This window comes from Octopus sinensis, unplaced genomic scaffold (assembly GCF_006345805.1).
Source record: "Octopus sinensis unplaced genomic scaffold, ASM634580v1 Contig16149, whole genome shotgun sequence".
In the NCBI taxonomy this organism is placed as follows: domain Eukaryota; kingdom Metazoa; phylum Mollusca; class Cephalopoda; order Octopoda; family Octopodidae; genus Octopus; species Octopus sinensis.
The window spans coordinates 19,995-43,767 of NW_021834183.1; the positions used below are offsets into that span (position 1 = coordinate 19,995).

Consider the following 23,773-nt stretch of genomic DNA (forward strand, 5'->3'; position numbering starts at 1 on the left):
ATTTAGAAATTAAAAGATGTTTCTGCTGACGATTCTTGAGGTTACTTAAAATATGCCACCTTCTACAGATTCGATGATCGGTAACAGATTTGTTCCTAGAATTTCTCGATAACGCTTGAATGAGGTCTCATTCGAAAATGAATGCATCGTTGTATTGTAGCAATACACCGAATATCTGAGAATGGAGACCCATTTATTTTCATTAGGATACTTCAACTTCGATAGTGATCTCGTAATTGTCTGATTAAAGCGTTCGACTATACCTTACAAAATAATGTATTCCATAAGGTAACCTGTGATCTAGGGTTATTAGGTCTGCCGTGTATATGTTGAAATTTGAACTTTTCGAAGAGAACCCGAATGTCAATATTTTTGAATTCTGTCCTATTGTCGGATTGTAGAATCTGACAGGGACCATTCAGATAAAATAGGGACTCGAGATTTTTTGAAACCTCGACTCATGAGTCATGACTTATTCATTAGTGGCCTAGCAAAAGCAAAACTATGATAATTATAATCATAAAACCGACTATAGACGTCAATAACGGATAAAATCCATTTGTATTCTCCGTTAACGTTTTCAAACCTTTTCAGATCAATATGATCAATTTGAAACCGCTTATTAGGAGCAAAAGCAAAAACATGTTAGTTTCATCCACGGTCTAAATTATTACTAAAACAGACTTAACTTTAAGTGGAAGAGAAAGACATCGCAATCTAATATGACTTTTCTTATGACCTCACTTTTCACGATAAAGTAATGCCTGCGACAGAGAAATTCAATTTTGTTGAGGCCTCCGTGAGACATCAAGTGTAGAGAACGAGCATGGATCTCCATCTCTGCTAGACAGTCCAAAGGAATTGGTAATTTTTCAATTTCCCCTTTCAAATAAAGTCTTTAAATTAAAGTCTTTAATTAATACTTATCAATTTTTTAACAAAAATTTGAAGCTTTTTTGGCCAACCGGCGTTTGCTTCGGGCATTCATATCCTCCGGGAATATCCCGATTAACGCTTCCTTAATTTGATTGTATTCGTTAATATGGGTAAGCCATTTTTAAAAGATAATTCAAATGCAATTTTAATTAGAATAATTGATTAATCTACACTCTTCCATATATAAGTGGTATTTCTTATTGCTTGAGCTGTTACTGATTTCCCTTCTTTTTCTGTAAATGTTTTGGTAAATTTAAAACAGTTAAAATTGACATCCAATTTTCAAGCATCTTTAATTTAAAATATTTCTTGACGATTGAGCAACGATGGTCGACCAGACCCGACTTTTTTGTCCGTCGAGCACTTATTTAAATAGCTTCTGATAATTTGCGATATCGTGCCGAGCAATCATTAAGTGATATCTTGTATATCTCTGTATTTTTTTCCAGATTTATACATGGCAATTATGCTGCCCTTTTCTTTAGATGTTCAATGATTGCCTATGTAGAGAGATTAGAAATGATTGAATTTGAACGAATTAATAAAAATAAACCTTTTCTTTGATATATTTAAGTAATTTGAATTTGTTCAGCATTTTTGTGGTTTTAAATTTCCGATATACAGTAGACTATTCATTTAACGAAAATGAAAATTGAGCATTCGTTAAATGAATTTAACGAAAAAATTGTTTAATTAAAAATGTGTCATGTAATCGGTAATTTTAGGTTCTTTCTTTTTAATTTTTGCCAATTATTTCTCAATTTGTAATTAGGTGAATATGTTCACCAGATTCTTGCAAAAAATATTTTTCAATATTTTCCAAATATTTAAGTGCATCTGCATAACCAATGGGATTGTCACTTTTATTATCTCTAATTGTAAGGTGATTTAAATTTAATACCTTTTCGTCAGTGGATTCTTCAAGTATTTTTTCATCTATCTTCGCCCAATTATTTAATGCCTTGTTAAAGCAATTTTTGATAGTGTCCACTGTGACTTCGTTCCAAGCCTCAATAATTAAAGGTAGAGCATTCACTAATTTGAATTTGGTAAGTTCATCTGTATATGACAATGTTCCTATATTTGTTCCCATACTCAAATTTCTAGTCATTCCTTTTTTATACAACGATTTAAATGAATGCACAATCCCTTGATCAATTGGTTGAATCTTAGATGTTGTCTTTGGAGGAAGAAAATACAATTCGATATTACTGAATTCGCCATCAAAATAGTGAACTGGCGCATTATATAAAAGAAGCAAAATCTTTCTATTTTCCACACTCATTTTGGAATTTAACCGTTCAACCCAGTTTTTAAAAATTAAACTGGTCATCCAAGATTTATTGCTATTTGCATATTGAATCCCAAGATTATTCATATTAATATTTTTAAAACCATGAGGATTTTTGAATTTTCCGATTACCAACGGATGCTCTTTATCTCCTTCCATACTCTTCCTTAAAGCGTGAAATCCATGGGTGAGATGCTTTGAAATTTTCAATATAAAATCGTTGAGCAATTTTGAGTGCCATTTCGCGTACCATTTCATTAGTTATGGTGTGATTACAGAAACGTTTGTTCTGAATCCATGCATATAGTGGTTCATATATCTTATCAGTACAACTTTTAAATGTAATATTCTTTTTTTGTTTGTGACGCCTTGATCCATACAATTGCATTTTCTTCAACGTTGAATTGATCACACCAATAGGCATATTAACCGCTGAGCCAAATTTTCTTGAGTAACAGCAGGATTATTCTTCTTGAAATCAATAACTTCCAGTTTTTGTTGAATTTGATAAGTTTTTTTTTTTTTCTTCATATTGTTCACCCTTGTACACATGGTTTACTACAAAGAAATAGCGAGGAAAAATTATTTTAAAATTTTATCAAAAATTTTAATTTTCGTTATTTAAATATTCGTTAAATATATTTAAATATTCACTAATACAAAGAAAAAAAATTTTTATTTTTGAATTTATCTAAGGAAAAACGTAAAAAATATTTTGACTTTCGTAAAATGAATATTTTCGTTAAATTTTTTTTCGTTAAATGGATAGTCTACTGTATTTATTAAAAAAACTAAAAAATGTAAATTACTTTAATCTATGTTAAGAATAAATTTGAGACATATTTGCAATATTGTCCCATAGTAAATTTATAAGAAAAAACATGTTCAGTTTTATTTTTGTTTACTGTAGCTTGTTCATGGTTATAGGTTTTCGTTTGTTTTCCTCATTTATATTAATTATCAAACAAATCCGTATTAAACGATTTGAATTATATTTTTTTACGATACACAACTAGTATCCTCTATTTATCTAAACGAGGTGCATTTTCTACAAACTTCAACAAAAAATTTAAAAATTGTCTCAGAATTATACAAACAATAAATCATTTTTTTATAAAAAAACAAGTTATGTTTTTTCACCTCGAATTCTTCTCGATAAATGCATATCGTTTGGCATTATAGTTACTCTTTTTCCGTGAATTGCGCACAAATTACTGTCTTCAAAAATTCCAACAAGGTAACTCTCTGCCGCTTCTTGGAGAGCGACAATCGCTGACGATTGAAAACGCAAATCAGTTTTGATAAACTGAGCGGTTTCTCTCACGAGTCTCTGGAATGGAAGTTTTCGTAGTAACAAATCAGTGCTCTTTTGATATCGTCTAATTTCTCGCATTGCAACAACTCCAGGTCGAAATCGATGAGGTTTCTTTACCCCTCCAAATTGTGAAACAGACTTGCGAGCAGATTTTGCAGACAACTGTTTCCTTGGTACTTTTGCACCAGTAGATTTTCGAGCTGTTTGTTTTGTTCTAGCCATATTTTATTATTTCAGACAAGGGGGGAAAAATTTATTAGTTAAGGGAGGCAGTTAAAAACTAACTAAGTAGACCTTCGGCATCGCTGCCTTTTCAGTCTCCATCACACACACGCCTCCCTACACACAACCACAAGTTAAGACTTACCGCCTTACCTGCCATCCAGAAATAATCTTCTCTAGGACCTCAGAGAGGCCTTTGAGGGATGATTCCTGGGCGTCGGAGAGCTCAGTCCGGAATCCTAAGCCATAGGCTAGCCTTATGGCTCGTCTTCTTACTTTTTTAAGCACGTCAACATGCTTATCCCTGTCCTCATAGAGGTACCAAGCGTGGACGCCATAGGTCAAGACGGGTAACACCATGGCGTTAAACACGCGGAACCAGGCACCTCTGCTCAAGCGGAAAGCACGCAACGCACCTAATCGCTGCATTGCACGCATTTTCGTACGTGCAATGTGATCATCAAACTTACCGGACGGCTTAAAGAGCACGCCCAAATAAGTCATCCGATCAACTGCAGCGATTGCTGACCCGCTCAGCAATAACCTAGGAACAAAATTAGTGTAACCCCTCGTCCTTTTACAGGCTTTAAGGACACTGCACTTGTCCGCGCACATTCTCAGACCCCTACTCCCACACCAGTTTGCAAGTCCATCCACAGCAACCTGAAGCCTACGACACGCACACTCCGGTTTCATTGAGTGATCCCAGAGGATAATGTCGTCTGCATAGATTACCATTTCAGTACGAGCATTGACTGGCATAGGCGCAGTGGCCATAAACACATTGAATAGTGTCGGACTGAGCACAGAGCCCTGAGGGACCCCGCGAAGGACTGTTGCGACTTTAGAAAAGACCCCCTGATGCCGCACGACTGTCTGCGAGATTCAAGAAACCCCGACAGCCAGCGCCTTAGACACGGAGAAACCCCACACGTGGCAAGGGAACTCCGGAGGCCGTCGTGCCACACCGAGTCGAAGGCCTTTTCAATGTCGAGACTAACTAAAATACCGCATTCCCTTTTCTGGAGGGCGGACAATGCCAGTATAGTAAAAAAGACTCATTCCGAATTTTTTTCAAAAAGTATTATTCCGAAAATTTTTGGTTAATTACTCATTGGAATTTTTTTATTAATAATTAATTAGAGAGGCTGTTAGTGAGGTAACATAAGGAGACCTTCGGCATTCCTGCCTTTTCGGTCCAGCACACACGCTCGCCTCTCTACACAACCACAGGTTAGGACTTACCGTCTTACCTGCCACCCAGTCATTATCTTCTCTAGGACCTCAGGGAGGCCTTTGAGGGACAATTCCTGGGCGTTGGAGAGCTCATCACGCCATCCTAAGCCGTAGGCTAGCCGGATGGCTCGTCTTCTTACTTTCTTAAGCGCGTCAACGTGCTTTTTCCCTGTCCTCGCAGAAGTGCCAAGCGTGCACGCCATAGGTTAACACGGGTAACACCATGGCGTTGAACACACGGAACCAGGCACCTCTCCTCAAGTGGAAAGCACGCAACGCGCCTAATCGCTGCATCGTTCTTCGCCAAGGATCTTCTTGGCCTCGGCAACGTTGCAGTGTAGCATTTCATCTACACTGCAATTCATCTCCTACAAAATTTTAATAGGGAAACGCATAATTGCACCGCAGGACTAATACTGTCCTGCGGTACACGCTCGCCAGGGGCTGAGTGCAATGGCATCTCCACGTATGGAGGACGCCTTTTCAGCCCCACGTTGTGCCGGACGGTGCCGCCGTTAGCCGCCTCGGAAGGCATTGCCGGCTTAGGCAACCAAGCGGACTCGGAAGCTTTCGCCTGCTTTGCCAACTTTGTCGGCGAAGGCTGCACCGACCCACACGCAGCATGGCTCACAGGTTCCACTGGCTTCGCCACCCTAGCGGATTTGGAAGGTTTGGCCAGTATCGCCTGCTTGTCAGGTTTTGGGGCAGGGGGCGCGACGCGAGGCGGGCGCCTTACCTTTGGGATTACATCCCCACCTACCTTTCGGGTTGCCTCCTTAAACTTGGGGCAACCTCTGAAGTTGGCAGTGTGTCCTAACTTACCGCAATTGACACACTGCCTCTCCTTGGATGGTGAGGGGCACGTCTTGCGACCATGCTCTCCACCGCAGATAAGGCACTTAGCCTTATCCGGGCACTTCGTAGAGATGTGCCCGAACCCCTGACACCGAAAGCATTGGGTTGCTTTCGGGCGGGGCCAGGCAGCTCGGATCCTAATGTAGCCGATCCTGGTACCAAGAAGTACCAGGCGCTCGGCTTCTGCAGGAGACCCAGTGTTAGCTCCGCCACTTCAAGAGGGCGATTACCCTGCTTGAAGCGTGCAATGGCAGAGGCACTGGGGTACTCCTGCTGCAGGTGATCTAGGAGGTCATTATCCTCGAAGTCCCGAGGAACCCGAGGAGGAGGACACTTACCTTTCTTACCTTACGTTCGATCCTGACTAGGCGATGCATGCCAGGACCGAACGGATTTGACTTCTCCAACTCCCCTTGAAGTGGAGAAGTCATCCTCCTTCTCCCAACCAAGCAGGAATTGGGTGGGCTCCCTCTTCAGGACTCTATACAGCTTTGAAGGCTGGATAGAGTCCAAGGTACCTAGGATCTTTACGACCGAGGCCTTCCACTTGTAGGGAGGACCTCAAGTCGTGCCACAGCACCAAAGGTAATTCTACCCCCGGCGCCAGTGGTCTTCTTTGGGTGTGCATCCACCTGAGCGGACGCACACCCAGTACCTAAAACATTAGGGGTTGGACGGCCAGCAACACGTTTCGGCTTCCCCACCGTGTGCCAATCGTCCTCGGGGGGAACCTTATTTCCTGCCGGACCCACCGGAGCGGGCCCAGGAGACGACACCCTGTTAGCATTAAATGACTTAAGTTGGCTGGGTTTGGCACCACTAGACAAACCGCAAACACGTGGCGAACCAGCATGCTGTGCGGTTGTCGTGGCTACCAAACAATTAGTACCTGTTGCAGCTGCTGCTCCCCCGACACCAGCCAAAGGGGAGCAGAGGGAGAAGAGTCTCCAGTGAGTGCTGAACCCATCTGGGAGGGTCCAGGCTTCGACCTCCTGCTTTGACCTAAAGAATTAAAAACACCACTAGAATAGCCGGAAGCACGTGGCGGTGAACCACGGCTCCGGCAGTTCATCGTAGTGGCACACTGAACCGTCTTGTCCTCCGGGGAGTGCGAAGCGGGAACGCCTCCACTTCGACATAGCCTTCTTAGTGCAGACAGTTGTCTCTTTGTAGCGACGGAAACATTTTTTGTTTTAATGGGAGCTCTTTTTTGTCCTTTTGTGCTAACTTTAGGTGCTATAATTAACAAAATTTTGTTAGCAAACATTATATTAGATTAGATTTAAACAATTAATTAATTTTCAAACTGATTTTTGAGACGACGAACACAGAAATCTTTAGAAAAGTTTTCATGCAAATTTTTTGTTCTACGACTCGATTCCAAATAGTTTGTCCAGCATGCATTAAGTATATCATCGACAGTAATATTATCCACGTTATGTCCAATCATTCTGATTATAAAGAATCCATCATTTTTTAGATATTTCGAGACAAAGTCCGAGACATTGGTCTTCTCCTTGCCTGTTATTTTTACATATTTAGTGACATATGACAGTCTTGCAGGAAAATAGAGAAAATAGTAGATCCAATTGAAAAAATAGTAGCACGAGTATATCCCAGCTAAACAATAGAAAAACCAAACAAGGAGGAATATTTTTTCCAAAAATAAATTTACTTGGAGCACACATTGCAGTGTGTATCTGTATTCCTGGTTTACTTCTCGTATTGTGAAGTCGCAATATGTCACTCGAGGAAAGTAAGATGACTCGTTAAGTTCTCTGCCATGGAAATACTCGTTAATCAGAACGGGCCCGTATGTTTGAAATTGAAAACCCAAGAAAACGTTAAACAGAACAAGCTGGAGAAAAATATTTGCAAGAAACAGTAGTTTGGTGACGAAGTAGGCAATGGTTAAATAGTTCCCCTTTCGACGTCCTCCAATCATCATAACCGTTTTTATAAAATACAAAATGTAGGTGAGGATAGAGACTGGAGGGTCACGATCGGTCACATAGTCGTTGATTTCACTGGAAACCGATTTGGCAAGACGTGTTTTGTCTGCAACTTTAACTGAATCTCTCGCCTTGATGCATGTTTCTATTATCTTTGAAAGATTTATTCCAGAATTAGAAGAATAGGTACGCCAAATAACAATTGGGACATAGAAAAGGAATGCCATGAACATGAATATAAATTGAATCCATTGATAGTAAGGAAGAGTTGTTTTCTGCTGCTCGGCATTCGACTCAGGAAGTCTTTTTCCTAGTGGGGCGAAATAGGTGCCTTTCACCCAACAAATCGAGTGGGCGTAATCCGTGTAGGCGGCTAAAAATATATAAATAACTACAAACATGTGAATATAGGAGGACACCAGCATTGAATCGGAGTTCCAACATAGTTACGTGTCAAAATAATCAAGCCAAATGCAAATAATAATGTAGCACCATATCGGTAACTCAGTCTATCGGCTCGGTCGTCATCTTTTCTTGACTTTGAGTCGACAACAGCTCTCGAGAAAAAACGTACAAACTGCATTCTTAGAGATTAATGAAACTAAATATCCTATTTAATATCTATTTGAATCTTCAATATTAGCCGATTTTTGATAATCCGACCATTTTCCGAGTCCATTAATTATAATTACAACAATTTCTATATAATATTAAAGGTTTTCAGTAACATATATCTCTTTCATTTTAAAAATTTTCCTCATTTTTTATGAGAGTTTTTCCATAAAAAACAAGTTTAAGAAAAGTCTTTAATAACAAAAATACCAATACAATTAATTAAAACATAACTAACGACAGATCTCAAGCGTACGAAATTTTGCGAAACAATTGTCAGTTCACAGGTGACAAAGATCAAACGACAACGAAATCTTAAAATAAGAGATCTTAAAACGAAATCTTAAAATATAATAAAAATGTAATTTAGAGTTAAGATGAACATATAGTGTCTTTGGTGTTACAATATGTTTTTTAATTAAACAAAAATAATTTTCGTTAAATTTAGATTAACGAATTTTTTTTTATAAAGTACTAAAAATCCTGAAAAAATCAATTTTTAAGGAAAATTTTATTAACGAAAACGATTTTTTGAATTCTCACTCATGAGTAGGGCGAACTAAGTTAAAAAAGTTAAAATTTAATAATAGTAAATAAATAATAATTTGAATGATTTTTTAACTATATTTTATTATAAATAAATGCATATTGATGCCAAAACCCAAGTGTTCGTTGCTTAAGAAAGCCAAGCGTATAGTCTCAGAATTCAAAGATGAGTTCTGTATTGCTGACGATGGCCTTCTATTTTGTTCTCTTTGTTTATCCAAAGTCAATTGTGCAAAAAAATTTTCAGTCGATTTTCATCGTTCTTCTTTAAAACATCAGAACAATATGCGTATAAATGTAATACAATTGTAGGTCATTCATGTGATTCAGTTCAAACAACATTAACTGAATCAATCAAAGTAGATTCGGTTAAAGAAACGGTCACGGAAGCTTTTGTACAAGCAAACATCCCGCTATACAAATTAAAAAATGATTCGATCAAAAAAATGTTTAAAACATTTAACATTAACACTCCGTCCGAATTTTCATGCAGAACTACGGTTAAATTTCTTGCACAAAAAAAGATAAATGAGTTGACAAAATTATTAACGTATTAAAGTTTATTTTTTAACTTTTAGAAACGAAAAGATTTTTATAATGATTGATGAAACAGATATCCGAAGGAAAAGTTTTGTAGTGATTCTAATTGGAAGCATTCGCTTTCCAACAAAATCCTATTTGGTTGAATGCAAACCACTGGAAAATCATGCCAATGCTGCTATCATCTGCCAAATAATAGATGACGTCATTAGAGAAATGAAGATTATTTGTGACAATTTTTATCTGTTAATCTCAGATGCCGCTCCTTATATGATTTCTGGTGATATAAAAGTATCTAAATAAATAGGCGGTAAAACTTTAATGGTCATGTATAACAACATGCATCATGTGACTTGTGTTTCTCATTTGTTACACAATACGGTTTTACGTATAAAGTCTGCATATCCGGAAATAGATGGCTTAATTGCAAGCATTAAAGCTGCCACAGTAAAAAACCGAAGACGTCGTAATTTGTTCAAGGATGTTGAATACCCACCTGATGTCGTAATTACTAGGTATTCTTTTTCTTAATTTATGCAGATGGGGAAGTTGGTTTAAAGCAGCGAAATATTATTTCACGAATTTTGAAAAAATATACTGACTGACTGACTTTGCCTCCCCTCTCCCCGACAGGCTCTTCAGTTGTTTCCAGAAGTCCGGAAAGCGCGGGTCCACTCTTTGGCAGGCCCGCTCCCACCGTGAACTTTCGTGTTCACGGATTTCCCTCCGGATCTCCCTCTGAAGCCGGCTGATCCAGCCGCGAAACCAGACACGGTTCTCCTGGTAGACGCATTTGTCCCGCAGTCTGGACAGCCGGCGCTTGAATCTAATTTTATTTAGCACCCTGTACGGGAGCGTGGAATGTGCCTGGCCCTGTACTGGGTTCTGTTTGAAATTATCTCGCATATAATCAGACAGGGCAGCATTGATTCCATTATCTAACGCCTCCAACTCTCGTATGTTGGCGCAGGTATTCCCCACCAGGAGTGAGGGCAACCTGCTGGCCATGAACCTCTCCAGGTTGGCCCAGGAACCGGACCGGAGGTCAAAGTATCCTGGGGCCTTTTGAGGAACTGGCTCACGGAGTTCGTGCAATAGAGGCAGATGGTCGCTCCCAATATCAGGCAATAAGATTGTGTTACTAACCCAATTTAGCATCCCGGGGCTGACCAGAGCAAGGCCTAGCCAGTCTTGTCCTCCCCGCGAATCGATGTGGTTTGGCTCGCTTGAAGATCTGATTTCCAACCCGAGGTCTTCAACCAGCGTCTTTAGAGCCAAACCATGCGCGTTGGTTACCCTGAAACCGAGCTCTTGGTGCTTGGCATTCAGGTCCCCAACGACCATCGCCTTCGGATGCTTTCCAAAGAACTCCCGTACGTGCCAAGAACACGCCGTAAAGTTCTTCGAATACATCGCCCCTAGGTAAAATGTTAAATTACCTATGCGAATCCTCACTTGGAGGAATTCACATAGGCTACAAGAACATAAACCTGAGCTCCGGAGCAAGGTACGGCTTGTAGAAGAGGCTAGTTCCAGTGCCACATGTTGACCCCTTGTTTCCAGGGTATGTGACAGCAGTTGTAGCCATCAACTACGTACCGATCCTGCTTTAAAACTTGTTTCGTTGACCACCAGGATGTCCGCACTAGTGGTGGCCAACATCCTCCGAATCGCGTCTCCTTTGCCTGACAAGGAGCGCGCGTTCACCGATATGATGTTGAGCTGGATGAGTGTGCCTGAGCCCAGTGGGAGCAGGTCATGGTTGCGAACATCTCATGAGCTGATGCTCAGCGAATAGAAAAGCTAAATAGAACAAAAATTAAAAAGGGGAATTTTAGTTAACTTAAATTAACCCCAGAAGCGACAAAAATTATAAATTTTCTAAAATATTCGCATCATATTTAAATTTAAAAATAGATGTACATTTTCTCTTTAAAACGCGAGATTTTTACTGATTCTCTAACTAAACATAATTATAAACCGATTCAAAAAAGTAAACTATTAGAAAAAAATTAATTTTTCAAAAGATATAACTCTACTTTACTCTATAAATATACTTTTTGTTTTTTCTAGAATATTTCTTACCGATTAAAAAAGCAATCGTAGTATTTCACCATCGTTTGTTAGTTAGTATATTTATGAAATTGCTAATTTTTTATCAATGTATTTTATTAAAAAAATATTTATAATTTATCCACCAAATCCATAAATTGTCCTACCTTGACGTTTCAAGGCATTAACAACGTCCATTGCGATAACAGTTTTTCTTTTGGCATGTTCAGTGTAAGAAATACAATCACGAACAGTTTGCTCAATAAAAATTTTAAGGACAGAACGTGTCTCCTCGTAAATTTTTCCAGAAATTCTTCGAACACCTCCTCTTCGACATAGTCTTCTTATTGCTGGCTTAGTAATTCCTTGTATATTGTCAATTAATATCTTTCGAAATCGTTTTGCACCACTCTTTCCTCCTTTGCCACCTTTACCACGTCCAGACATTATTCTTAAGGAGGAAAAATTTATTAGTTAAGGGAGGCAGTTAAAAACTAACTAAGTGACCTTCGGCATCGCTGCCTTTTCAGTCTCCATCACACACACGCCTCCCTACACACAACCACAAGTTAAGACTTACCGCCTTACCTGCCATCCAGAAATAATCTTCTCTAGGACCTCAGAGAGGCCTTTGAGGGATGATTCCTGGGCGTCGGAGAGCTCAGTCCGGAATCCTAAGCCATAGGCTAGCCTTATGGCTCGTCTTCTTACTTTTTTAAGCACGTCAACATGCTTATCCCTGTCCTCATAGAGGTACCAAGCGTGGACGCCATAGGTCAAGACGGGTAACACCATGGCGTTAAACACGCGGAACCAGGCACCTCTGCTCAAGCGGAAAGCACGCAACGCACCTAATCGCTGCATTGCACGCATTTTCGTACGTGCAATGTGATCATCAAACTTACCGGACGGCTTAAGAGCACGCCCAAATAAGTCATCCGATCAACTGCAGCGATTGCTGACCCGCTCAGCAATAACCTAGGAACAAAATTAGTGTAACCCCTCGTCCTTTTACAGGCTTTAAGGACACTGCACTTGTCCGCGCACATTCTCAGACCCCTACTCCCACACCAGTTTGCAAGTCCATCCACAGCAACCTGAAGCCTACGACACGCACACTCCGGTTTCATTGAGTGATCCCAGAGGATAATGTCGTCTGCATAGATTACCATTTCAGTACGAGCATTGACTGGCATAGGCGCAGTGGCCATAACACATTGAATAGTGTCGGACTGAACACAGAGCCCTGAGGGACCCCGCGAAGGACTGTTGCGACTTTAGAAAAGACCCCCTGATGCCGCACGACCTGTCTGCGAGATTCAAGAAACCCCGACAGCCAGCGCCTTAGACACGGAGAAACCCCGCACGTGGCAAGGGAACTCCGGAGGCCGTCGTGCCACACCCGTCGAAGGCCTTTTCAATGTCGAGACTAACTAAAATACCGCATTCCCTTTTCTGGAGGGCGCTCTTCATACTAGACGACACCTTGTGAAGGCAGTCCCCGCATGAGCGGCCCTTGTGAAGACAGTCAACTTTGAGACCGATACGTAGACAGATACCAACTCGCAGTGTGTCAGAATCCAAGAGAGTCCCCAAGCTTTCGATCGGGAAGGCTTCTAACCATTCTCCACTCCCCGTGGACCTCCCGGCAAGCAAGCATGCTCTACGGTGTTGATTCGATGTCTTTAGGAGACTCTCGAACCAACCTTCGCACACAATCTTGTCATAACTCTTCTGCAAGGAGAAGTCCGACGGCAGCTTCGATTCGTTTGCGCTCCAACTGTCAAGTAGGCAGTCATCTTAGGTAATGAAGATTCGGGGAGGAGATGGAGAATCTTCCAAACCAGAGTTTGACTGCTGTACAGTGAAGGCAGGAATGCGGGGCGGACACATCGATAGGAGTTCGGATGCCAGACCTCCAAAGGAGACAGGAAGGAAGCTTGTTTCCAGCCTTGATCGTCGAATTTGATGTTTATGATGCGTTCGGTTGTTTTCCGGAAAAGGACATTAATAGAATGAAGTTGATCATTTTCTAAGAAGCAGGGTGACCCTCGTAGCACATGATTTAATTTTTGGATGCCAAGGGCATTTTTGAGCAAGAAGAAGGCTGTATGTGGGTCCAACAAATTAAGACGAACAAAAATCTTTTCCAGTAGCATTTCCTTAGTTTCAAGAGCGTCCTTGATTCCACCATCTGTCAATGGGCAAGAGAGATAAGGTAATATATTATGCAATTTGGTAATTTACTAAAAGTGAGGTGGGTGTAGTTGAGATTATATAATGAATTGTGTAATATATTATGCAATTTAGGGAGGTCCCGAATTGTTACGATATAGGAGTACTTAAAATTATGTAATAAATTGCGTAATATATTATGCAATTTTGGGAAGTTCCTAAATGTTAAGATATGTGGGTAATTTTTTTTACAACTTTATGAATAGTGAATGGAAGTGAAAAGATAGCTAAGCTAATTACTGGCCTCACGAGACACCCGGCCAGCCTCTCGAATGGCGAAGCCGTTCCCTCGATCACAGCAATCGACAGAATAAAAAGAGTTAACTCAGAAAGCTATTATTTCATCTGGCGGATTTATGATTCGAAAGACTACAGAAACTCCTAAACCAACTTCTTAACTCTAAATTAATTATTTGAATAATGCACTGTTATTTTGTAATGTTGTTTTTGAAGTAAATTAGATCAACGTTAAGTTAGTTCCTTTAACCTATTTCGAAATAATTTCAAATACAATTTACACGTTTAAAAGTAATTTTAGATAAAATATCACAATACTGTGTTATTTTATCATTGGCAAAATATTTTACCTGTCCAATATAATTTACTTATTATGCTAATTATCCCAAAAATAGTAAATATATACAGTGAACAAAAATAAAAACTGAAAAAGCATTTTCTCACGAATTTACTATGAAAAAATATCTAAAAATAACTTCTATTGATTTAAAACATTAAATAAAGTATTTTTTAGTTTTTTAAAAAAATATTATATTTTGTGACATGGGTAATCAGGCCCCTATAGGCAACCTGTTCTTTACGTGTTACTGTGGCAACTACTTAACAAATTAATACTAAAAAAATTTTTTAAAACAAGTCAAACACTAATAAATTAATAGTTAATCAGAAACTAAGCAGATCTCACTCCAGCTCGCTGATATCCACCAGCTGATATCTCCTTCTCTTGGAAGAAGAGCCTACTTCCAGCTGCCTTTTACTCCTCATTACCACATCTGATTTAACCATTGCATCCTCTTTAGAATTCATTGGGTCGTCTTCATTTTTGCATGCCATCTCCACATACCGGTTGCAAGCAGAAGCGTAATCTTCACCAGATACCTTCATTCCGCGCTTGTGTTCGATCATCATACTCTCGAGCGTTCTTTTCAGTAAAACGGATTGGATGTATGTCCTCGTTCCTGCCTCAATAGATAGTTTTTTTCATTTATTTAAAGACCAAACACGGGTAAGCCAGTTAATTATTATAATCCCCCTGGTCCCCGATTCAAGCGAGGGAGATCCTACTGAAAGGTTCGATCCTGCCCACATGAACCGGCCTGAGACGACGATGTCCCAGGGTCAGAGTTCTAGAAATCCTTTTTCGGTAGGCATTAAGTGCCTCCTGAGCGTTTCCATATCCGATTGGAAATTCCAACTGACATGGTGGACCCCATAACGCCACGCTAAGACCGGAAGGAAGGTAAGAGATCCCCATTTCCAACTGTGTCGTGCCAGAAGTACTCGTTGCCTCACGGGCAGGGGAACGATAACGAGAATTGACCCCAGGATGAAACTAGCCTCCTTCGGAATCGAACTCACGACTGTCCAAATCCATTATCCATAGCTTAGTCTTCAGCCAAGATAGTTTCTTCATATAATTTTTGAAGCATTTTGAAATTAATACTAATAACTTTAAAAACTAATTAATAGATATTTAATAGTTATTTTTTTAAACGCCACATCAACACCGATTTTTTCTCACTATTTGAAAATTCGACCTAACCATGAATTTCGACCTATACCTCTACGCGTGAATTGGACAAAATTGTGCGTATTTCACTAGTATCGGAATACTTGGATTCGAATTTATCCAACATTAAAGCTGGATTCGTCCCGTAATCCTTTGCAATCCGAACCTTAATAAGATTCAAAAACAATTTACAACTTTGTCCCCTATGGCATAATTGTATTACTACAATGCACGCCCATTTTCCTATTTATCCTCTTGTAGTATTGATCATCCCACCGATCGGATGTATTTAGAAATTAAAAGATGTTTCTGCTGACGATTCTTGAGGTTACTTAAAATATGCCACCTTCTACAGATTCGATGATCGGTAACAGATTTGTTCCTAGAATTTCTCGATAACGCTTGAATGAGGTCTCATTCGAAAATGAATGCATCGTTGTATTGTAGCAATACACCGAATATCTGAGAATGGAGACCCATTTATTTTCATTAGGATACTTCAACTTCGATAGTGATCTCGTAATTGTCTGATTAAAGCGTTCGACTATACCTTACAAAATAATGTATTCCATAAGGTAACCTGTGATCTAGGGTTATTAGGTCTGCCGTGTATATGTTGAAATTTGAACTTTTCGAAGAGAACCCGAATGTCAATATTTTTGAATTCTGTCCTATTGTCGGATTGTAGAATCTGACAGGGACCATTCAGATAAAATAGGGACTCGAGATTTTTTGAAACCTCGACTCATGAGTCATGACTTATTCATTAGTGGCCTAGCAAAAGCAAAACTATGATAATTATAATCATAAAACCGACTATACGTCAATAACGGATAAAATCCATTTGTATTCTCCGTTAACGTTTTCAAACCTTTTCAGATCAATATGATAAATTTGAAACCGCTTATTAGAGCAAAGCAAAAACATGTTAGTTTCATCCACGGTCTAAATTATTACTAAAACAGACTTAACTTTAAGTGGAAGAGAAAGACATCGCAATCTAATATGACTTTTCTTATGACCTCACTTTTCACGATAAAGTATGCCTGCGACAGAGAAATTCAATTTTGTTGAGGCCTCCGTGAGACATCAGTGTAGAGAACGAGCATGGATCTCCATCTCTGCTAGACAGTCCAAAGGAATTGGTAATTTTTCAATTTCCCCTTTCAAATAAAGTCTTTAATTAAAGTCTTTAATTAATACTTATCAATTTTTTAACAAAAATTTGAAGCTTTTTTGGCCAACCGGCGTTTGCTTCGGGCATTCTTTCTGATTTTTCCCATGAAATCGCATGCAAAGCAGGGATAATGTCCAAAGCGAGGTCTTGCGAAAGTCACACGTTCCTTTCTTGGCAGTAGTGATTCTGATTCATCGATTTCCGAGAAGGTTCTTGGAGTATTTGGTTCGGTGATATTCTCCAGAGGGGCCTCGTAGAGATACAGTATTAGAGCCGATCTTCTTTTCTGTTTCCCAAAGGGGATTTTTAACAGAGTTTTTTTCCGGGTTAGCACAGGTAGCACGTATTTGCCTTTTGTTGGCAGATTTGCGAAGTTTGTGTGCCGGGTGGTAAGCAGCCGTGGAGTCCGCCATTTCGAGATGGTCAGTTTTGTTTCCCAGTGTAGGTGATCGATAGGGGAAGATTTTAAACATCCAGGTTATATCTTTGGAGAGAGGACTTATTCTGGTTTCTTTTAAGAGTGAACTGATAAGTTTGAAAAGGCAGTCGACAGTATGTTTACGGAGGACGGGAATTCTGCGAGTGTTTTAAACAAATAAATGAGTTTGCTACAATTGCAGGATTTCTTGCCTGAATGTATGCAACTCTCGACGAAGAATATGGATTTTTGGCTCATCAAAGCTGCTCAAAGAAAATATTTGTTTAAGAACATTAATTTTAAAGTGCTACATTCGGCGTTCTTCAAATGTAAGGAAAAACAAAATGTTGACCCAGCCACGACTTCAGAGTGGTTATCTAAAGGAAACAACGGTCTACGAAGTGTGGCATTGTACTGTTTTTTGCAGGACAGGAATTTAATTCACTTTAGATTAGGGGTGTCAAACATGCGGCCCTCAAAAGGCATAGGTGCGGCCAATAGCGTACTTTGGCAAACATAAGTGCGGTCTGATCTAATCATCTATCATACAATTATTTCGAAGGTATTAAGTTGCTTATTAACCAAGAAGGTTCAATGCGTGTTTCAAAGCTAAATGAATTGCGAAAAAATTTATCTGCGTTACAGACTCATTTCACAAAAAGTCAGAAATCGTGAATTCATTGTTAAATTCTGGTATAATATCACTGACATGAAAAATTCAGCCCCCAAAGGACTAAATTCTTCCCTGGCGTATGAGTTTTTGGCATTTTTGATCAGCTCGCAGATTTGGCAAGAGGGAATAAATCTGACTGTTTTTTTATTGTCCAAGAAGGTTACGGTTATCTTTGTTCATGTTAATTTGATTAATTTTCGTGTAGTGGTTAATGAGAGTGTTCGCTTTTTCGAGTAATGTCTTGTCCGAAATAGTTATGACAATATTATATTTTTGTAATATATCCCTAGTCAAATAAAAGCTGCATAACTTGTCTTACAATGGGTCTTTTGATAATAAAAAAAGTGTTAATTTTATGTAAAACGGTTTTTTGAAACTTTTCTTGTTTTACAAAATTTTAAACAAAGAACACGTCAAAGTTGTACAAAATAACCAGGAAAGTGAACACAAAAACTTAAACTGAAAACTTAATTTGAAATCTTGCATTTTAAAACACATAAATCAATGATATGATTAGAAATATTAATAAGTATTATTTTTAAATTTACGCAAATAAGATGTATGCACTATACATAAATAAAAACAGATACTTTTTGAACGTAGCAATCTTCTCCATCCCAACAACGACTCCTCTTGTCCCACAAAACCATCGCGATAAGATCAAGCTCAATCAATATCTAAAAACTCAGTTCATCAAAAAACATTATCAACGACCCCCTCAATTTGCCTATCGGTGAGGGTTTGATCCCCAAGAAGTAACTCGATAGTCTTAGAAATGTCATTTCTTCCAATTTGCCCATCTTCATCAAAAGGCAAATCTGGCTAATTTATTGCAAAAACCATTTAAACGAAAAATTAAATTGGCTTTGACCGACTGATCAGCCCTAGGTGACAGAAGAGAGATTAAATTGACATAATCATCAAATCCATAAGAGATTTGTCTTCAGTAATGACTTTGAAGATCCTCTCAACATAAGGATTAGACTGCCTTCAGAAAACGCGATACCTCAAACTCTGGCAGAGCAGCGAACTGTTCGAAGGTGATTGAGGGATTGCCAGTTTCTTCATTGATGACGACATCGTTTTTGCCAAATTTTTTAAAAAGACGTAAAATCTCTTCACGATGTAAATAGGTTAGTTCCTGGAGAATAGAAAAAAGGCAGGAACAGTGTATTCGTTCATTCTTTCCTCGGAAATAGTGCTTTGTTTATTGCCCATAAAATGCTTAGCAACGACCTGGTCAATCCAAATGGATTAATTTAATAGTTCAAATTAAAAAATAAACAATTTTTTAAAGTATATTTTTAATTATAAAATTAGTCTTTGTACTTTTATAAATTTCATCGATTTCAGATAGCTCTAGATCTACAAGATTGATTGATGGTATTTAAATAATAGCAAATATGCAATTTTTTATTTCTAAACATTATTTAATGCAGTGATTCTCAACCGTGGTGCATGGAAAAAAAATTGATACATGCTATTATTTTTATGTTGGGACATAATCCATCTGAAATTTTACAAGTAATGTGACCATTTTTATGTTCCTAGAATTTACCTTTGAGTAATGATACGATTTCAAGATTGATTTCAGAAAATGAGAAATATTAAATTGGATTTTTGCTAAATTTAATGAAATTTCCTTTAAATTGCAGGGAAATTTTGTAACTATGTTTGACGTCAGAGTTACAATAATTGCATTTATTGAGCGATCAACGTAACAAGCTTGATACCTGCTCGCGAGCAGATGTTAGATTATTTTTAATACGCTTAAACACTGATATTCAGAAACTATTTAAAATGCATGAAAACGAAGGCTCCCATTAAATACTTAGAAAAATATTTTAAGTCTCTAAATTTAATTAAAAGAAATAAATAAGTCTGTTTTTTTGGTACACGAAATAACTTGGTTTCGTACATTGACTTTTCTTTTTGGGACACCAAAAAAAAGGTTGAGAATCACTGATTTAATGGTTATAACCCTTGTTTACAAAAACATCTATCAACAAATCCAAAAAAATCAAAAATGTCCAAAAATTTATCCTTAAAAAATAATTAAAAATTCTTTGTAAATATCATTTCAATCTGAGTTGAAAAACCTGGTGAATCAAATAATAGCTTATTTATTCGAATTTTTAAAAATTTTTTGTTATTGAAATAGTCTCGTCCATTATTCGTTGGTAAAAATGCTGAACTAATAAAAAGATAAATTATGTGTATATAACGATCCTTTACACTTTCGCGAAATGATTTTTTCTTCCAATAAATAAAAAAATGAATTATTTGGTCAATTTTATTAGTTTCCTATGGATTATTTACTTAATCTATGACAAAATAAAGCAGGAAATTGTTTCAATCGAGATGGGTATTATATCACAAGACCGGCTCAAACAAGTCGAAATCGACAATTTCCACAAATATGATTTACTGGCAAATGAACTTTTGATACTCTATGAAGCGCAGGTAAAAAATATTCCGGTGGTTCTGACGTGGGACAGAAATGTCTCCAAATGATCTAAATATTATATGGATAAAATAATCATTGAAAAAGCAACGAGAACCTACATCCAATCCGTTGTACTAAAAAGAATTCTCGAAAGTATGTTAACTGAACACAAGCATTGGATGAGGGTATCTGGTGACGAATACGCCTCTGCTACCGACCAAATGTGAAACCGGCATGCTGTCGGGACACGTCAATTAAAGCTATAACAACTTTGTCTGATGGAGAGATAGAGAGGGAGGAGAGCGAGGAACTAGCAGCAAATTCTCCCCCTAAAAAGAAGAGAAAGATCTTCAACAATAAGGAGTGAAAACCTTAACTAAATAGTGTAACCTAATTAGTATTTGTCTATTTTTTTATAAATGATTTATTTAATTGTAATTCGATCTATCTGAGTTATTCTCAAATTGTAATTAGAATAGAAGTTTCCATAGTGAGAAGAAGAAATATCTAAAATGGAAATAACATATGTCTACACCAAGACACGAGCTGAATTCGGGAAACAGTGTATATTTACAGACAAGAACCCGGAATTGATTGTCGACATTAAACCTAAACCAGAAGACAAAGAAAACTTCATAGAATTCAACTATTGCGATAAAGAAGTGAACCATATTCCAGAAATATCAGAACACGAAGTATATTTTGCTATTTTTACTGATTTGAAATATTTATTCAAAACAAATCATTTAGGTTAATACCGAGTCGTTCAGGACGAATAACACCGGAATTAATCACGTTGAGGGTGGCTGGCCAAAGGACATCAATTGTGAGGATGTCGACCAAATACAACGATTTAGAAAAAAGGTTGAGAAAGACGACGTTTATATTACATCAGTCCGCAACCTTTCAATTGTATAGTTCTGATTTGAACGTATAGATTATTGAACGACAAATAATGAGAAACAATGCCATCGACATTTACGAAGAATATTTTGATGAGTTTGATGGCGATTCTTTCGACGCTCAGCCAGCCGCCAAAATAACAAACTATTTTCGAGATCCCAATGGAAAGGACCGAGTCGTATCCTCAATTTCCTGGAATCCCACCGATTCTAAAAAAATCGTTGCTGCGTATAGTTTTTTGAGCCCTTCATTTACTGCCCCAGTTGCCAATTACGACTCATACGTCTGGGATTTATGTTTTTTTATGTTTTTATTAGATTAGCTTTTCCTAACAACCCGGAGTTTATTCTCCATACAATATCTCCAATTTTGACGAGTTCCTACTCCCCAAAAGACTCACACGTGATTCTCGGAGGTTGTTATAACGGACAGATTGGTTGTTTATTAAATTGACATTAACTAGGATTTTGGGATACCCGAAAAGGGACAACTGCTGTGGACTATACACGGGTAGAAGTGTCGCACAAGGATCCAGTCTATGGGGCAATCTGGATAAATTCAAAATCCGGAAGCGAGTTTTTCACAGCTTCCACGGATGGATGTGTTTATTGGTGGGACACAAGAAAACTAACGGACCCCGTGGATATAATATATCTTGACACTACTAAAAAACAAGACCCGACGAAAGCTATAGGAGCCACCTGCCTGGAATATGAACCGACTATTGTATAATTTATAAACATTTCAGCCAACTAAATTTATGGCGGGTTCTGAGATGGGTTCAGTAATTCTCTGCAATCGGAAAGGGAAGACAAACGCAGAAAAAGTCGTCTCCGTGTTTAATGGACATAAGGGACCGATTTATTCAGTGAAAAGAAATCCGTTCTATCCCAAACAATTCCTCACTGTGGGCGATTGGACTGCAAGGGTAAAATTCTGAATTGGTTAGATGGCAGATATGGTCAGAGGATATCAAGGATTCATCGATCATGTGGACTCAGTATGAATCTAATTAATATGTTAGTAATCACATGAACTTCCTGACAGACGCCGCATGGAGTCCTACAAGACCGGGAGTTTTCTTTACAACGAGAGTGGACGGTGTCCTTGATGTTTGGGATCTTTGTTTTAATCATTCCAATTGTGCTTTATCCATCAAAGTTTTATTTTTACAACAATTTAAAGCTGGACGAGTCGGCTCTGCATAGTTTACAAATAAACGAAACAGGGAAATGTGCTGTTTCAGGATCGGCTTCGGGAAATATAGCATTTTTGGAGTTTTCAGATTCAATCTACGCACTCCAAAAATCAGAAAAAAATACAGTTTCATCCGTAATCATTGTTTGAACCCAATCCCGGTAGATATTTGAACGGGAGACAAAACGCATGAAAATATATGAATCCCGGCAAAAAGAACTGAGATTCCGTGCCAAGTCACCTCATTCGACTAATCCAGTACATATTTAAATTTTAGTATTTGATAGGATGAGGATATGGCTCAAAATGATGAAGCTGAAGAAATCGACGTGAAAGGCGAATTTTTCAAGTTTATAGAATCTGAAAAAAAAATTCGGAACGAAATTGAATCCAAAAAACCACCAAAAATTCGATTTTCCATGGTTTTTAGGTATAGGCGTCATTGTTAGCACACCAATGGGGGCACCAGTACTCGGCCTAGTCAATTCTCAATTGGAGAAAATCACGAAAATAATCCTTAAATAATTAATTCAAATTAATTACTATTAACACTAGTAATTTAAAATTAAACCGAATTTAAACACATACACTCTGACGTTGTTATGACTCACAACGTGGCTTAAAAACTGCAATTGTATCAATGAGTCATCTCTTTTCCTAAAATTGTTTTTTCTCTTTGATTTGCTGTTATTGTTCTAAAAAGTTCGTAATAATCGATAAATAATTTGGGTGTCTGCCTTGATACTGTTTCTTTGATTTTACTAATAACTTTCAGCCGGTCTTTAATTTCTGGTAATCTGGCCTATTATAAAAAGTTGTTTCTTCTTCAATTACTTTTTGTTAAAAAACTTCATCGAATTCCTCTGCATATTAATTTTTTTCGGATATTTGGAAGATATTGTGGATTTTTAATTCTTTCAGAATTTATCTCTGGTACAATCCCACCTTTCGCAAGGGATTTACTTTTTATGTCAACCTGACGGCTCTAAACAAATGTGATGGTGGAATACGGCCCAATGCTGTTGGGAGCGTCTTTTGAGGCCTGGCGGACAAAATTATTTGCCGTTCGGTTCTTCCCGAAGCAAGTATACTTTTAATACCGACCCAACTGGGTGTGGGTGTGAATGGAGCCTGCGAAGTACCCGCTCATAGCATATGGCAGTTGCCTTTTTCGGAAAATAATAAAATCCCCTTCTTCCTTATAACTTGATGTCAAAAACGACTTCAATTAATTCCTTTTCCTGAACAGTGTGCGTTGTCGGAATATGCTGCAGGTGCCAACGAATGGATTTCTCGTAGATTTCTCATTGAACTAACATAAGGTGCACTTGTAACTGAAAAATTCTGAAACTATGCAGGTTCGCTTAACATCAGTGACAGAACACATATATACATACAATTTCTTACAAAAACAGAGTTG

The 23,773-nt window shown here is 38.2% G+C and overlaps 4 protein-coding genes across 4 annotated transcripts; 1 reads left to right on the top strand and 3 right to left on the bottom strand.

Moving 5' to 3' along the window:
- Positions 1–1,693: 1,693 nt before the first annotated feature.
- LOC115230694 (tigger transposable element-derived protein 6-like) lies at positions 1,694–2,314 on the bottom strand. The gene has a single exon (XM_029800831.1). The coding sequence runs from the start codon at positions 2,312–2,314 to the stop codon at positions 1,694–1,696; it is 621 nt and encodes a 206-aa protein (XP_029656691.1).
- Positions 2,315–3,353: 1,039 nt separating this feature from the next.
- On the bottom strand, positions 3,354–3,764 carry LOC115230699 (histone H3.2-like). The gene has a single exon (XM_029800836.1). It carries the CDS (start codon positions 3,762–3,764, stop codon positions 3,354–3,356), a length of 411 nt encoding a protein of 136 aa, XP_029656696.1.
- Positions 3,765–11,695: 7,931 nt separating this feature from the next.
- Positions 11,696–12,352, bottom strand: LOC115230695 (histone H4-like). Its single transcript, XM_029800832.1, has 2 exons — positions 12,138–12,352; positions 11,696–12,008 (listed from the first exon to the last, which is right to left on the bottom strand). Exons 1-2 carry the CDS (start codon positions 12,350–12,352, stop codon positions 11,696–11,698), a joined length of 528 nt encoding a protein of 175 aa, XP_029656692.1.
- Positions 12,353–20,764: 8,412 nt separating this feature from the next.
- LOC115230696 (dynein intermediate chain 3, ciliary-like) lies at positions 20,765–21,440 on the top strand. The gene is made up of 2 exons (XM_029800833.2): positions 20,765–20,948; positions 21,004–21,440. Exons 1-2 carry the CDS (start codon positions 20,766–20,768, stop codon positions 21,169–21,171), a joined length of 351 nt encoding a protein of 116 aa, XP_029656693.1. The 5' UTR covers position 20,765; the 3' UTR covers positions 21,172–21,440.
- The last annotated feature ends 2,333 nt before the right edge of the window (positions 21,441–23,773 follow it).